Source organism: Equus przewalskii, chromosome 1, assembly GCF_037783145.1.
Source record: "Equus przewalskii isolate Varuska chromosome 1, EquPr2, whole genome shotgun sequence".
In the NCBI taxonomy this organism is placed as follows: domain Eukaryota; kingdom Metazoa; phylum Chordata; class Mammalia; order Perissodactyla; family Equidae; genus Equus; species Equus przewalskii.
Window position 1 is genome coordinate 166652903 of NC_091831.1, and position 17011 is coordinate 166669913.

Here is a 17011-nt window from a genome sequence, read left to right on the forward strand (position 1 = left end):
AAATTCAAAACCATGTTAACCATGAAACTCCTCTCATGTCCTTAAGGAAGGATAAACGTCTCTGTACATATGCCAACTCTGGAGGTTGGCATGCTGCAAAGGAGTCTGCGTTGAGGACACAATGTGGGGGTGGATATGTGGAAAGCTGGGCCAGCTTTGGGAAGATGTCATGTACTAAGTTTTCAAACGTCATTTGCAGTTCAACACTGCCAAGTTAAGAATAAAAAAAAGAATCTTTTTCTTGGGTAACTGATTAGCAAGCACTAAGCTATGAATTTATGCATTGGCATCTAAGATCCATGGTTATCTTCTTCCCTCTGAAAGTAGAGAACACTGTGGTAGTTCTCTGTGTTACATTAGTCATCCAAAAGCACAAAAACATCATTTTTAGGAATTCTGAGTACAGGAAAGTCTATGTAATTTTTCTAGGTACAGCAGAAACTGTACTGTTTGGTTGTCTGCCCACATGAGCTCCTATAGGGCAAAAATTGTATCTTTTGCAACTTTTCATTACATGAAACTGAGTAAATGGTAGTTAAATGAAATAATAAATGAAGAAATGCAATGTGTTTTGTTTTGCTAGCAATGTTCAAATAAAACTCTTTCAATAAAACTATGAATTAGAAATTACGATCAACTTGTACAACAAGCAGAGAATTATGGCAGTTATATAAAAAATGGGCATTTATCAATGGTCTAAATTGTCTAGACTGGATAGCTAAGTGGACCACATTTAGCAAACAATTGCTCAATTTCCTTTTGGTCTGCAGAAAACGTTTTAACAGTTACAAAATTTATATATACCACATAATATGTTCCATTCGCAACTTCTGGCTTTAAAAAGAGACTTTTTTAATGAGAGGAGTTAAGTAACATTTTCAATACGAAATGAAAGGTTTACAGTGAGACACAAAGAGGACATTAAGACGGTCAAGATGATCTGATTCTCAGACATATATTACTCACTTTCCTGATAGACTGACAGTTACATACCCAATTCATGTAATTATCACAGCATAAAGGAGGAATGTTTACCAAGGCAAGATCATTTATAATGCAAGACAAAATGGAATCAGCATGTCCACTATGAGTAAATGCTGAAACATCACCCATTTAATGAGCATTAATAATACATTAAAACTCAGAATTAAGTACATAAAAAGGAAGTACCGCCTAGACACGGAAGGATACTACCCAGGCAGTACTCTGATGCTCGAGCTCCCTTTCCAGTTATTTCCTCGTGTTCCTAGTATGTACGCTGCAGATATTTGCATAACTTTTCTTTGTTTTGCAGGAGTTGAGGGGGTATTTTATAGTTTCCAAATGAAAAACAAAGAAATACCTGTAGAATTGCAACCTCATTACGAAGCTGGCTTTCTTGTTTTGTTGGAAATCTTAATTTGTCAATGATTTTAATAGCTACATCTCTTCCTGTTTTACGATGCTTTCCTTTAAAACAAAAATGGAAACATTAGCATAATGTTTTAAATACCATCTATAGTAAAGAACACCAGAATTTATAAGGACACTTACAGGAATTATAAAAATGTTTCACTGAATAAATTAACATTTCTAAAGAGCACTGACTTATATCCATAAAGATTTCATTTCTTAGCGCCATTATTCTTCATAAAACAGGTACTATAAAATCAGCCATAATTTAGAACATAAAGAATTGAGGCATTAAAAGTTATACATATCAACAGCCTGATATTTTCTCATAAAAGCATATGTTTTAGAAACAGGATATTGAGTTACTTAATATAGAAAATATTCATACCACCAGCAAAGTGCTCTCCTTAAGAAAACATAATTTTAAAATCCTGATAAACTAATGTATATTATAATGGAAAGAATGAAAGTCTTGACTCAGTCACTCAGTAGCTTTGTAATCTTGAGCAAGTCACTTAAGCTTTCTGAGTTTTAGGTTCTCATCTTCAGCGGGAGGGTTGTTGTGAGAATTAGATGAAATCAGATATGTAAAGTACGCACAGCGCCCAGAGAACTATACACACTCAAGAAATGTTAGTTATCATCATCATCACATGATAGCCCTTTACACACATTACATCCTGTTTAATTCTCGCAAAACTTTGAGGGAGTCTATAGGGCCCTTTGAGCTCTTCCATACTATTATACTGTAGTAGGTATAGAATACAGTAGAGTTAATTGACTCTGAAAATAAAAATGAAAGTGGAAAATGCACCTAATCATTCAAATTTTTTGTCACATAGAAACTAACTTGAAATTCCATTATTTCAATCTTTCTTGTAAACTAGTGTTCCTTCCCCTACATCCGTCCCACTGACACTCTTCCTTCTGAATCTTTCTAGACCGCTTCCCTTCACCACCTCATTGTCTTGTTTTCATGTTCTCTACTTCCTTAACATCACTCTTCATCTTCAACTCACTGCCATCTCTATTCCAACTCAGACATTTTAATGAAATTACTCTCTTCAAGGTCACAGCTTCTTCTGTCTCCACTCCTCTGTCACTAGGGTACTTGACCCCTCTTCTGAGACTCTTCTCATCTGCTTCACCCCATACGTGCCTAGTCCTAACTTGTCAGTCTTCCTGGTGGAGGCCTCCTCCTGTGCCTGCTCCTTCCATGTTGGATATTACAAATATTCTGGCACCTGCTGGTCTCTCTAACCTCATTTCTCACCCCTGCTTCACTCCCATACTACGTGCAGTATGTATATTTACTATGCTCAATATACCATGATTTTTGTCACATGCCATTATTACACTGTAGAGCAATTCTCTGTGTAGTGCTTGCTCTTCCCTATTTCACTGTTTATGCAGTAACAAAAAGCACAAAGGTTGCTGACTCATTGATGGGTTTTCTATCAAAAATAAATCATATATGCATTTTATAAAAGTCAAAATTATTTTGTAAAATAGACTAGACTTTAATTTTAAATAAAAAAGCACAATATTACACTATCATAAATAATATTGAGGAAACGTGATTATTTCAGAACACCTTCACCTCGCAAAAAAGATAATTTGTTACTGATTATACTAAGGAACTGAAAGCTATGATATCATTTTATAAAGCAGGCAAAACATTAATATCAAATGTTTCTTAAAGACTCGAAAAATAATGATTGAACTGGCTAGAATCTAAAACAGCGTAAGTTAAAATAATAAATTCACCAAATAGCTCGACAATAAGACAAAGGTAAACATTCAAGATTTCACTTCAAAAATTTAAAAAAATGCAAACCTTAATGAAATATATACATTGTTAAAGATGTTAGAATTCAAGGACTTTTTTGTCTACTTAAATAAATGGATTTCTATAGAGTTCTGATCAAATATGCCAAAAGGAAAAGGAATGTTTATGAATCAACATTCATAAACTTCCTTGTTTCTTAATATTTTGCCTAAATAAACTAATATTTAACCAGTACTGTGTATACAGTTTGTCCATATTTAAGCAAAATAAATTTTTTAGGAGCACAACAATTTCTCTTTCAAAATAGAAATGTACCAATTTTCGAAATAGTGACTATCTCAAGAGAAATTTCTAAAAAGGTAAAACACAGAGACATACATACAGATATATATAAACATAGGTCATGTCTTTTATACTTTCCTTGGCGATATTACTTTTCTAAACACAAGAGTTAAAATTTTAAATTAATAAAAATACTTAGTGAACTAACCTACCTCCATAAACAATTCCAAACTGCCCAGAACCCAGTACTTCGTCAGGAAAAATCTGATATACAGTGCTGATGTCCTGTAGATACAAATACAATGAAAAATAAACATGAAGTGAAACAAAACATTAGTCCTAAAAAATTATATAATTTTATTAAATACATCATAAATATTAAATATTTTAAATATAAACAATTAAACTGTCAATGCTAGATGTAACCTGTCATATGACTGTAACATTCAAGACACATTCTTTATTTAATGTACTCTTGTAATGTTTTGAAAACTATTCTGCTCTTAAGAAGCAGAGGTTTTCTAATGTTCAATCAAACATTTTCATTAGAGAGAAATAACTTAAAATTATACAATGCCATTTACTGTCATTATTGAAAAAGAGATTAGCTTATTGAGATGGCTATTTAGACATTTCAACTTAAATGATCATGATTCCCAATCATGTCAGTGTGAGTCCTGATTCCCGTCACTTCAACCTTTAAGGCTAGAATGGTGATGCTGCTTTGTCAATCATCCACATCCAGATGAAGCTCAACTCAAGGAAGAGGGAACTGAATCACTGTGAGGATGACAATCCACTGTGAAATTCTCTTCTGCCAGGTAACTAAACTCTTCCATTTTTACCACTTCTCGAGGTAACAAGTTCCAAATGTCTACTCTTTTCTCTTTGAAATAATAACTGCTAAACAAAGCATTACGTTTTAAAACCCGTTATTTGATAACCACACTTATGAGAGCGCAACGCGGTATTTTTTTGCTTTACATATTGCCTCTCCACCCTATGGAATTTTCTGCCTAACCTCCACTCTTGTACTCTTTGTCTTTTCAAAAATAAAAGCCCTTTTACATCAAATTCCACGCTCCTCATATCCTATACACCCCTATCCTTTTTCTTTATCCTTCACCATAGAAAACAAGTACAAGTTGTCTCCACCCTGGGATCCCTTGAGAGTGTCCACAGGGTGAGTCCAAGGTTGTCCGGAGACACGAAAATGAAATACTACCACTCCAGTACTCTGAGTCCAAGCTACTCCATCTTTCTATGACAGCTCAATGGCCCACCCAGAATTTTCAATGGACAACAGTGGTCAAACAGGGTGGAAAAATCCCCCAGGTATCTAGAATTTTCCAAGAGGCTTATAAACTACATTTCCCAAAGTCTTGTCTGGCTAAGCAAGAGCAACAGGAACCTGCTGGTCTTTAGAAATCTATCTTGCGACTGACAGCACAAAAATTCATCTAACCTTCCCACTATGGAGTTTTCCTAATTCTCTCTCATTCTCTTTGGTTTTCAGTTTATGCCAATTTAGCAAAGGTTGCAAAGCTATACTAGTGATAAATAGAGTTTCATAGAGTTTATTCTTTGAAAAATAAACTCAGATCAGTGTAAGTATGGCTATAAACTTTTTGCTTTTGGTCACAGCCAGCAAATAGAGTGAAGGTCTGAGTCACAGGATGAGGTACGAAAGGTCTTAATACTTTTGGGCTACTCGCCACAGTGACCAAGTATAACAAATAAAGCAAACATATGACAGAGTGGAGATTATTTCATAATATGTCTGATCTATAATTTTCAAAAAGTGAGCTGAAAGTATGAAGTTTATGTGTCATAGGCAACTAGGGTGCTAGAATGTGGACCCAGTAAATATGATTTATGCACTTTCTGAGGTCTCCTTGATATGTACAGTGCTCTTAGGTAACAATCAAGGAATGAGAACAAAGGCATGCTTAAGCTACTCATGCAACTCAAAGAATTTACTTTACTTTATTTGGTATTTTGTAACATCAACCATAAAAATTCCAGCACCAAGATGGGCAAATATGTGAAAAATCAGGCATTGCATTATAATTGCTCATCTGAGATGAATAATAGGTGTTTTGCTCACTGCACTCCAGAATAGATTACAGAAAATCACTAAAAGAATCCATACGATGTAATGTGGCTAAAATCTTGTGGAAGAAAAATATCCAAATAGACCCTAATATTTTATTTTCTAGGAAATACTGAAAAATAAAAATGTTAGATAAATAAACGTGTATTTTATAATGCTCTTATTTTCCAATACAGAAGCACATTACCAAATTTCATATTAGTAGGCGCATACTCACCACATTTTCTTGAATCTGGCAATTTGATACCGAAATACTCACAGAAATATCTCCTGGAAAAACGTGAAAAAACACGCAAAAGAAGTAAGAGAAGTAATAGCAAAACAAACCAACACATGCTTACTAACCAAGCTGTCGGGTTGTTTTTAAGTCATAGCAACTAGATTTTTCTAGGAAGATGTCTATTAGAATATTGCTTGGCTTTTACAATTACAGATTTACTCTATACTTGGCTTTGAAAAATAATATTCTGTTAGTTTAGAGTTGGGAGTCATAAAGACTTGGGTTCAAATACTAGCCTGCCACTTCGTAGCTCTGGTACAAGCTGAGACAACTTCATCTCTCTAGGGCCTCATCTCTTCACCTGTGAAACAGGTGAATCATTAACATCTACCTGTTGGGGTTGTTTGAGGCATTAAAATAGAGACCACATGCATGTCAGGGCTTAGCACCAAAATGGCATACATAACTGTATCAAAAAGTACATTGGTTGCAGCAATCAATTCAAAAGTTGTGGTGGATCGTCAGATAACACACTATGAGATGAAAAACAGGTTTTTTTTGACAGGCTTCATTATTAATAGCCATTATGAAACTTAAAATTACATTTTTATACAGATATTCCTCTAAAATATCTTTTTAAAAATTCATTCTCAATACTTGATCCTGGCTGCATTTTGGTAAAACCTATCTCATTCTACTAATGAATATGAGATTAATAATGAATAATGAATAAGATTTCTTCCTGGGACAAAAAATTACCAAGAGTTTTGAAGTACTCAGCACCCCAAGGATCCTGCACAGAGTACCATGGTAAGCGGTTTCGAGGAAACATGTTAACTCAGATTTGCAAATAGCAAGACTGGCATTCCAGGTCAATCTCAAGTTGACTAGATTACTTCTTTTATGACCAACAGCCCTAGGTTTCTGCTATTGCCTAACATATAGGGTTTACATGAATTTATTCAAATTTTAATATAAATAAACAATAAAGTAGGATAATTGAATGGATGAAACATCTTAGTATGTGTGGCAGCTTTTATTTACAGACCCTATGTTCTCCAATAAATCACCCCCAAGAAGGCTCTCTTCATCTGTTCTACAGACAGTTAGAAAGCTGGCAGACTCACTGTGCGAGTTGGTTCCTGAACCCACGGATGAGCCCTTGGGAATGACGGGCATGAGGGCATGCTGGATCGCCATCTCCCACAGCCTGGCCACATCTGCACCAACGCCACTGGTGAGGACGCTGCTATTTGGTGCTGGGCTGGAAGGGTTGACCACATTTTCTCCCACGTAATACACTACATTTGCTGTAGTGATCTCAAAACAATGAGGATTGGCTCCATTAGGAATTAAAGCCGAAGGTTTCGCTGGTTCCAGAGATAAAATTTCTGATAAAGGAATTTCCTGTGGAAGAAAGTGTGCGCTAAATGTAGTTTATCAAAAGCATATAAACTTTCAAATAAAATTCATGCTAAGGACATGTGAGAAATGACACTACAAATAGGCATCATTTATGCAAAATAGTTTTATAAAACACAGAATATTACTAAACAAAATTCAAAAATACCTTTACTAGGGGAATGCTTATCATCACCTTTTCCAGAAAAATTTAAGTGACTTTTTTACTATGTTCATGTGGCAAGAATAAGTATAAATAAGAATAACGATTTTGAACCTGCATCAAAATCTAAGACATGAGATATAAATGGTAATTTTTATAATTGTGAAGTAGAAAGACAACACTTTTGCAATGCATTTGGGTATGTGTGGCTGTTTTTAAATTTTAACTATTCTCAGGGGGCTGGCCTGCTGGCTTAGTTGTTAAGTTCGTGCACTCCACTTTGGTGGCCCAGGGTTCACGGTTCAGATTCTGGGCGTGGACCTACACACCACTCATCAAGCCATGCTGTGGTGGCATCTCACATACAAAACAGAGGAAGCTTGGCACAGATGTCAGCTCAGGGCCAATCTGCCTCACACACACACACACACACACACAGAAATTTAACTATTCTTTAAGGCACTGAAAATGAATCATAAAATTTGATTCCACAGATGTTAATATAAAAATCTAGCCAAGTGAATAGTCTTAGTGAAGAAAACCACAGAGATTGGTTTTAAAAGCAGTTGCTTTTAAGACAATTTTGATACTAAAAAATTAATCACTACATTGTCTTCCAGGAGGTATGGAATTACTGAGAAATAAGAACTTTTAAAACAAATTCTTAATTTCAAAATTACTGAGGTTTCCTTTTTCTGTTAGCACTCTGGAAAGTGGCCATGGGCAATCACATCAAGTATGCCTGAGCCTGCATTCATTTCGAAGGAGCAAGTATGTACTCTTTTCACTATGAGCTTCTTTGGAACCATGTTATACTGGGGGATATGTTACGTAACATTTGCATTATTCCATGTAGAGAGACAGAATGAAAACGGTTGCCAAATTTTTCTCTAGCGGAAAGTGCTCCTTACGAATATTGGCAGTGCGCGGTGAAATCAGACAATGTTTCTTGATGCCCTATGATGTGCTGGAAGACTATAGATGCAAAAAAATTATTTTTAAAAAATCTGGATGTGGTGCATTTCAGGAATTTACTTTTCGCTAACCTGCTGTGACCTTGAATTTTCTGGTTAAATCACACATCTCTGCTAAAATACTCAATTAAGCTTCTTGCCACTCCCCAGAACCATCCAATGGGGCCTGAAGTACTTCCCAGGGAAAATTGAGATTCACAGATAAGTATCTTGGGTCACAACCTGATTCTCCCTAAATTCGTAAACTATAGAGAAGAAAACACATCTCTTGGTGGAAGCACAAAACCAGTCCTGTCCGTTGGACGTATTTTGCATTTCTGATAGTCTACATGCCCATGAGAAAGCAAGAGGGGTCACGAGACCCCAACCAAGGAAAGGCCTTACCTTGTAGTATCTGCTTCCTGTGTCATTTTGAAAGAGGGTAATACACTTGCTATCCAACCTCCAATAGTGCCGTTTCCGCTGAAACAGAAGTTAGATTTAGGATGTTTTAAAAACTTTAAAAATGCCCAAGATTGATCAAATAAAAACATTTTATGGGGACATAAGATTTGAAGGTGGAAAGTGCAAGGGCTTTGGCCCAAAAGACTCACTCAATTTCAGAATCTAGAAGGTGACTGTCTAGCAAATGTGCGATAAGTTTCCACATCTACGTCAGAGTTACGAGTGATAGAGGAGATGACATATCAGCACCCAGTGCAGTGCCTGGCATTAATTCATGCAAAGTAAATAGAAAACACCATTTCTAAACTTATTTGACTGCTTGAAGAGCTAAAAGTGGACTTGTAATCTGTAAAATCATAAAAAGGCTTAGTAGGAGATATAATATTTATATATTCTCATTATTTTAGAACATAAGGAATGCTGATCCAGCCAGGTATTCTGGCTTCCATTAGAGATGAAAGAATTCTGAATGTTACAGCAGAACTTATAAAGAATATTTTGTTGGATGGCATGTTTGACTCCACAGCATCAACTTAACAAAGTCAGGGGAATGCTTCAAATAACTTGACCTCTTAAGCTCACTACAGATCGAAACTTCCATGATTTGGTGATCAGGTCCTTGTTCACTCTAGGTATATGTCCCATGGTTTTCGGATATGTGTGTGTGTGCGTGTCTGTGTTTTCATCTTTTTAGACCAAAGAGCCCTAAAATTATTCTCGGTCCCTTGCATAACCAATCTTAGACCAGTAAAATACACTAAATATGCTTTAAATATTTTACGCCATGTCTGGGAAGAACTATATGACATTCAATTGAGTCCTGCAGTAAATCATGTAAATCTCTCTCCAGCAGAGATGATTGAGATTATCGACAAAGCAATTAGGTTACAGGCGTCTGTTTATCTAAAGAAATGATGGAGATCCGATAGATAGGAGGTGATGAGGAAAATACCACCCGTAACTGAGAAAGAAGCTTATCACCAAATGTCAATTGGTTTAATGGGAACATAAATCAAATCTTTTCTCTCTTATGCACAACCTCATTCATCAACTATTAGGAAAACCTGGGGTAGCGAACAACTCAGATTATATTAAAGAATTAAAATGTGCTGTCTTTTATCTAATAAAGTACAGGATTACTGTTTTCCTGAATAGGTCAGTTTTTAAGTGAACATTTAATTAGAGATTTAAGAAGTATATAATAGCTGTCATTGTTTTTTCTCTCCCTAAAACGCAGTGTTTTTTAAAAAAATTCTGAACAACGGAGGAGCATTCTGAAAGCCACACTGTTATTTTCTTGATGGCTATAAAATGACAGACATTCAAGTTGTTTGGGGATCATCTCAAGCAGTAGAGGTCAATGGTTTTGTTCCCTGAGATTGCTGTCTATGTTTTCTTTGAACTCAGTGGCTTGCTCAACTACCTCCTACACCCAGAGTCCGCTAATGAGCCCCACCTGATTCACTATGCCGCGCCTGTGCTGACGTTTGCTCCTGGTAACTCAGACATCCCACGGTCCTCCCAGGGTATTAGCAACTCCTCTAATTAAAGCTAGCAAGACAAGAGAAAGCTGCTTGCCGTGGGGCTTACCAGCGTGTCCTTGCTGGTGTAGTGCACCATCCATCCCTCCTTCATCACCGTGCTGCTTTTCCTCTTCGTGTGTTTGACAGACTGCACTACTCTCATGAGCGGGATATTGTTGCTTGTTGAGGGACTTGAAAAGTCAAAATATTACAGGAAAAGATTTTTAGACATAGATCGTCCTTTCTTGCATAAAATTTTACTTCAGCTATTTCAAAGTGAAAGTCAAAAAGAATTCACATCCCATTTTTAGTGAAGTGTATTGTCAGAGTACCATGGTTCAGAATCTAGATTTCTCTGAAGAGTGATAGGCACTTTATAGATACACTTTAAAAAGCCTGAGGCAGGATAATAAGCACCTTAGTTTTCATGTTGAACTATATAGTGTTCCGTTTTTGGGTAAACATCAGATAGATTATTGTCTTAGGGTACGGAGGCCACATATTCAGAATCACACATGAAAGCTTATTTACTTACTTATTATATATTACAGGCAAAATATTCATCATTTATAGATAGTAGATAACATTTAAGATTAATTTGAGTCTCTCTCTGGATAATTTCATAAAAATTAGAATCTGCTCATGGAATTCTGTCGATCCTTCATCTCTTTCTTCCTCTTCCTTTCCTGTCTCTCTCTTCCTCTCTTCTTCCCCTCCCCCACATCCATATATGCAAGCACACTCTCCCGCCCCCTCACACTTTGATAGCAAAGAAATGTACATCTTCAAAAGACAGTTGGGTCATAAGACTAATATTTTCCAGTATTTAAAAAATGTCTCTTACACCACTAAATGGAAAAAAATCCAATTATTTTATTGCTCTATTCTTGTGAACAATTTCAGTTTGTCAATGAATATGGCATTTGTAAAACAGACACAAAAGTTTGAATACACTTTATAATATAAATCAGAATACACTTTATAATATAACAAAATAACTGGGAAACTTTTTCTGTAAAGGGCCAGGTAAAAAATAATTTGGGCTTTGCAGAATACTTAACTTTGCCACTGCAGTGCAAAAGCAGCTCTGGACAGTATGAATGGGCATGGCTATGATCCCCCAAAAAACTTTATTACAAAACAGGCAGCAGCCTGATTTGGCCATAGTGTGCTGACCCCTGATATCAAAAATTAGGATCATCCCGTAATCAAAAAGAATCAATAATTAGATCACAAACATAAAATTTCACGTACTTCTGAATCCAGACCTCCTAACTCCAAAGGCACTCCACTCCTCGACAGTATCCAGCTCATTCATCAACAAATTAAACACACACTTTAATAATATATTACACTTTTATAATACACATACTTTTATGATACATTAAAATATCAAAAGCTTTAAAAAGTAATACCCCTTGGAGTTCCATTGTTGGACCAAGGCTGGGAGTGCAGCCCTCACCTGATGGTTCTGTTGGAGTCCTCGTGGTCTGGGTCTGGGTCCTGCATTTCCCCACTGTCGTTCTGGCACTCTGCCATCACCATCTCAGCATCTTGGACCATTGCCTCTTCCATGTCATCCATGAGCCCGCTGTTCCTCTCACTGTCATTGTCATCACTCCCTTCTTCCATGACCACGTCAGACTCTGCCCCAGGGCTAAGCAAATCTAAAAAATTGTTTTGCACCCATGAAGATAAGCCTGGAATCCTGGAGCCACGACTTAAGAGAAAGTTAGCCAATCCTAAAACAAATCAATTGGAAGCCCTAAAATATACAGTGATGAGATAACTTTATCTTTTCTTTCACTTTCCTTCTTTATTTTAGTACATAAGTATCTGAATTTGTGAAAGGATGAATATATAATTTTACAAGCAGATGCTTGTCATGCCCCTAAGTTCCTAAGTCTAAAAACATGAAAAGTCATGGAGAGCCCTAGAAGGAAGCCATGGTGGGACACAAGCAAAGTGTCACAAAGTGCTATCAGATACAAGTCAAGAGGAAACCAATCATATTTCAGTAATGCAGCCCTGGTGGGAAAAAGAAATACATGGGAGGATGAGGGAAAACCTTCACATGCAAGAAGACTCAGGGTCATTGATTCTTGTGATTCCAGTGACTTCTTAAATCATGGATTCCAATATCAAAATGGGTCACAGAAGCAGCAGCTTTTAAATACCTAAGATATTTGATATTTGACGTAATTTTGAATTCTGTCATTATGTAGTTTATGGTAATGCAGCAAATTATAATGACTAATGTGAAGAACTTATTTTAAAATTAGAAAATTGATTGATCAGAGACCCTAGCCTGACAAGCTTGAAAAATTCACATTTTACCAAAATTTTCTAACTGCATGGGGAAATGCAATTTCAAAGTAATCAAGAATATCAAAAACTTCACTGTTTCCCTTTAGTTCTAGTTATCAAGACATTTCCTGGACCTGAACAAAGTCAATACCACATGCCACAGAAAGTGGGAAGATTGCCAAGCTTTCCATTTTGGCAGCTAATTCATGAATCACCAAGGCAGAAACTAGTATGGGAATGTTTTCCTGGAGAGACTTCCCTTCATCATCATCATCTTCTTCTTCTAGGTATATATTTCTTCTAGAGAAGAAAGATCTAGAGTGAAGATAATCACTTGTTCTTCCATGTTTTAGTAATGAAAATACTTAGCTTATTTCTCTGGTATTCTATCTCCAATTTTCTTTCCAGAGGGATATCAGACTGAAGATATAAAGCACTTCACTGTCTATGGAGAAGGTTAGCCTGGGATAGTAAGTCAAATATTTTCCTAAGAATCCATTAGAAATACTACTTGGGAAGAAAATGTAAGCTGTCCCTTTAGGACATGACATTTTTCTTAGGAATCTTTTTATGCAGCTAAGAGTTTTCCCAAAGGAATATTCCCAAATACAGAAAATGATATGCATTTTTAATTGGCTAAATTAAAGTTCCTTTTATTATTATTAAAGATGCAGGTTAATGAGCACATCCATAATGGAAGTAACTAGAAGGAGGAAGGAAGCAGGTGATTATTCCTCTGTGGTTCTTCCATTCTGTCACAGACAGGGAAGAAAAGTTAACTTTTGTCTCAATGCTTGGAATGAGGATGGAGGAAGAGACAGAGCTGTAACTTGTAGGCAAGCCAACAATTTCCGCGTTTCTGAACAAACTAGGAGAGGCATGTAATATAAGAGAGCTGGGGAACAAATTCTGGACATCCAAGATCTCAGTACTAGCTGTTCACCATGTAGAAACTGAACAAGTCTCTGGTTTTTATCAAAACTCATTGAGCTGGAATGGGAGCTTTTCCACAGTAAAGTGGAACAAACTAAGGCCATAATTTACTCCGGGCTGAGTCACAAGTATCTGAACAGAAAACAATAAAAGTGAAAAATCCTGCTCAGTCATAACGGACACACTCTCTACCAGGGAAGAAGCAGGGCCGTGCCTGCTGAGCGTTACCCACCTCCATTAATGGTCACTTCGCCCAGGCAGTTGTTGGGTACTTTCGGGGCACAACGTTTATGACAGTTGAATCTGCAATCTAATCACAATGATTTTAAAAGAAAATCCGAGTATTCATCAGAAAGAGATGTTGTAAAACAAAAAACATAGTCATTTCAAATGGATGAGGATTAGTTTAAGGATCCGACTTTGGCTGGTGACAAATACTTGGTGGCGAGATGATCCTTACCTTTGCACTGCAGGCCCTGCCTAAAAAGCCCCTTGAGAAGCTTCTTGCAGTACTGGCACACCGTGGGCCGGGTGTAGGAGTGGATGACGAACGTGTGCGGCACTTTCACTTTAGACATCAAAATCTTGTCGAGCTGAATTGGCCGTCCAATGTAGGACTGAGAATTCGACCTCTTCTCTCGACCAATAAATGACTCCGATGGTGACTTTTGCTAGATGTTTGAAAAATAATAAAGGACAATAAGATGTAAGAGACTCCTTGATTTATCTATTTATACATCTTGAAATCACATTTTGTTTTAACATTGTATGTAGTGGTTTGATCCTTAAGAATACGAGGGAAATAAACTAAAACTATATTTCTGTTCATTAAAGTAATTTATTCCCCTTCAATTTCTTATTTGAGTTACCTTCTTTTCATAGTCTAAAAAGAAGAGAATTGGAGATCAGAATTTTTGAACCTTGTTTCTAGGACTTTCAAATATTTTTGGCTTTTAAAAAGTAATTTAATTGGTTTTAATACAGAAATATAAAGTTGAAAATAAACACAAAAAGGATTCTTAATCTCATCACACATATTACTTCATTGACATCTTCTAAAGTATGACAAGCACATGGTTAGAAAATGCCCATGGCTCAAGAAGACAGAAAATGAAAAGTAATCCCCCAGTCTGCCCTACGTGGCACTTCATCTGAAAGGTGCCTAGAGTTTCTTTGGATTCCTTCAAAGAAAAAAACAATGATTTAAACTTATTCTTCAACCATATAAAAGTAAAGGGTTAAAATTATACTATCATTTTTATAACTTAAAAACATAGTGACTAATGGACTATACAGCATGCACAAATATTGGGGTTTTGGTTGTAAGTATACCTCTGTGCCTTCTTGTTTCTCATTTTGGAATTATTGAATCGGCCTAGTCCATAGATTTAAAAAAATAAAATTAATTAAAGTTAACTGTGTTTTCAACATTTATGGACAATTTCATGGTATCTCTTGATATCATGGAAACACACTTGGGAATCATCAGAAAAAATGTATTTTGGGATCATGAGAATAAAAGACAAGCTGAATTAGTTTTTCATAGTTTTTATAATGATCTCATTTATTAAGTTCCTACTCTTAGTAATCATCGTGTTAGGTGCCTTATAACATAGGCCTTGTTATCTACAGTTGAGCATGTAAGCTCATAAAGTTTAAATACATTCTTCTGGGTCAAATGCTAGTAAATAGTGAAGGCAAAACATGACTCCACATTTGTTCACCTCCAGAATCCCTGTATTATCAACTCACTCAGTAATTTCTAATTTGGAATAATTACTGATGAGAGGAAAAATAAATCCTATTTATATACAATTTCCACTCATTTCAATGTCTATCTGCACCAAAAGGTTATACCACTTATTGTCAAATGGAGAAATTTTGATTTGCAGATTCACTAGTTGCAATAAAAAGAAATTTGAGATGAGGTTCTACTTAGGGATATTATGTCTACAGTTAGATTTAAAATTAGAATTCCATAAAAGAAAACTATAAAGCACAATTACTCTGGAAAGGCTCAACTCTTGCAGAGACATCTAGAGAGCTTTCAAAGACAGGCCAAAGCTTTGCCAAACCAGAACCATAAATATATTGAATAAATATCTTCAATGGAATTGAAAAATAATCAAATCCACAGAGTCAGGTCCCTGTTTTATGTGTTCTTCTTGAGTAACTGTAGCCAACCGGCCAGTTTTAAGCACAGACTAAAATTAAAAGTGATATTTTTCCATAGTTGGAAAGTTTCAACACTCAGGATAAAAACTGACCTGATGTCACACTTTCTTAGCAGACTTAAAATGTTCTCAGATTTGGAAAATTATATGAAAAGTTGACCAAATCACTCTTTAGTTATTTTCCTTAATTTAAGATACCTAATTCAGGACTGTATTATCAGAGCCAGTTTGACATAGGACTATTAACTCTACCAAGGGGCAAATTCCCTTAGAAGAGAGAGATGCAGTGTGATAAACTGAATGTTTTCTTTTCATCCAATATGGTAACATTCACATAAACACTGCCATAACTACAAGAACCAGAATTATCCTTGAGAAGTCATTTCATTTATTACCTTCAAGGTAGGATTACATAAGGAATTTTAAAACATTACATGTGTTTAGGGAAAATAAATACTTTGTGGCCCGGAGACTGCACTACACACACACTCAGGCAATGATGAGATTCACACAGCCATATGTGTCCTTGGCACAGAATAACAACTCACAAACTGCATAATTTATAGTGTCAGAAATTAAGACTTTAATAGCATTTAAGATTTAATAACAATTTAAGATTTTAACAGCATTAATAAAGAGTGGCCTCCCGCCATTCACGACATTTTAAAATTAAAATCAGCTAGCAACACGGCTAGACATGCATATCTTTACCTTTTCTTATAGTTCCAAGTATAATTAATCATTTTCAATGTGGCTTATATTTCTAAATGAAAAAGCAAAGCTTTAAAACCTTGAGATGGGGTGCATGCGCAGCACCTTTCCTATGGGAACAGATCTACTGTTGGAAAGAGATTGAGTTGTCTAACTTTACTAAATTACAAGCACTTTGGGAAAGGGAGAGTGGAGAAGCCTTCAGAAGCTTTGTTTTCAGAATTATATTCCGTGGGAGTGTGCACACATTCATTTGCATGTACTTTTCCCCACCATGGGGCAAATCTAAGAATCTAACAGAAAAGGGAAGACTGGGTCACTATCTGATGACTCTGTAAATGCTTACAAGATAGTCATCCATTCTTCAATCCAAATGTGAAATAAGGCCTTCACTGATATATAACAGATTATAAAACAAACAGAAAAACAAGAGCCTATGAAATATTGAAATACGGCCATTGCCCTGTACATACATTTGTTTATAATATATATATATCATTGTTGACATAAATGTTTAAGAACCCCCATTTCTGTAATCCTGCCAAATCATCCATTTAAAAGCATTTCTAATGATTTGAATGCAAA

At 35.9% G+C, this 17011-nt stretch overlaps 1 protein-coding gene across 2 annotated transcripts in view; it reads right to left on the reverse strand.

Moving 5' to 3' along the window:
• PRKD1 (protein kinase D1) overlaps positions 1-17011 on the reverse strand; it is a 286730-nt gene that overhangs the window by 36358 nt on the left and 233361 nt on the right. For both annotated transcript variants that reach the window (XM_070628547.1, XM_008521900.2), the window contains 9 exons: positions 14002-14212; positions 13774-13851; positions 11764-11968; positions 10369-10492; positions 8719-8796; positions 6924-7203; positions 5794-5846; positions 3676-3748; positions 1343-1449 (listed from right to left, as the gene is read on the reverse strand). In XM_070628547.1, the coding sequence (XP_070484648.1) occupies positions 1343-1449; positions 3676-3748; positions 5794-5846; positions 6924-7203; positions 8719-8796; positions 10369-10492; positions 11764-11968; positions 13774-13851; positions 14002-14212 (1209 nt within the window). The remainder of the gene's footprint in view (positions 1-1342; positions 1450-3675; positions 3749-5793; positions 5847-6923; positions 7204-8718; positions 8797-10368; positions 10493-11763; positions 11969-13773; positions 13852-14001; positions 14213-17011) is intronic.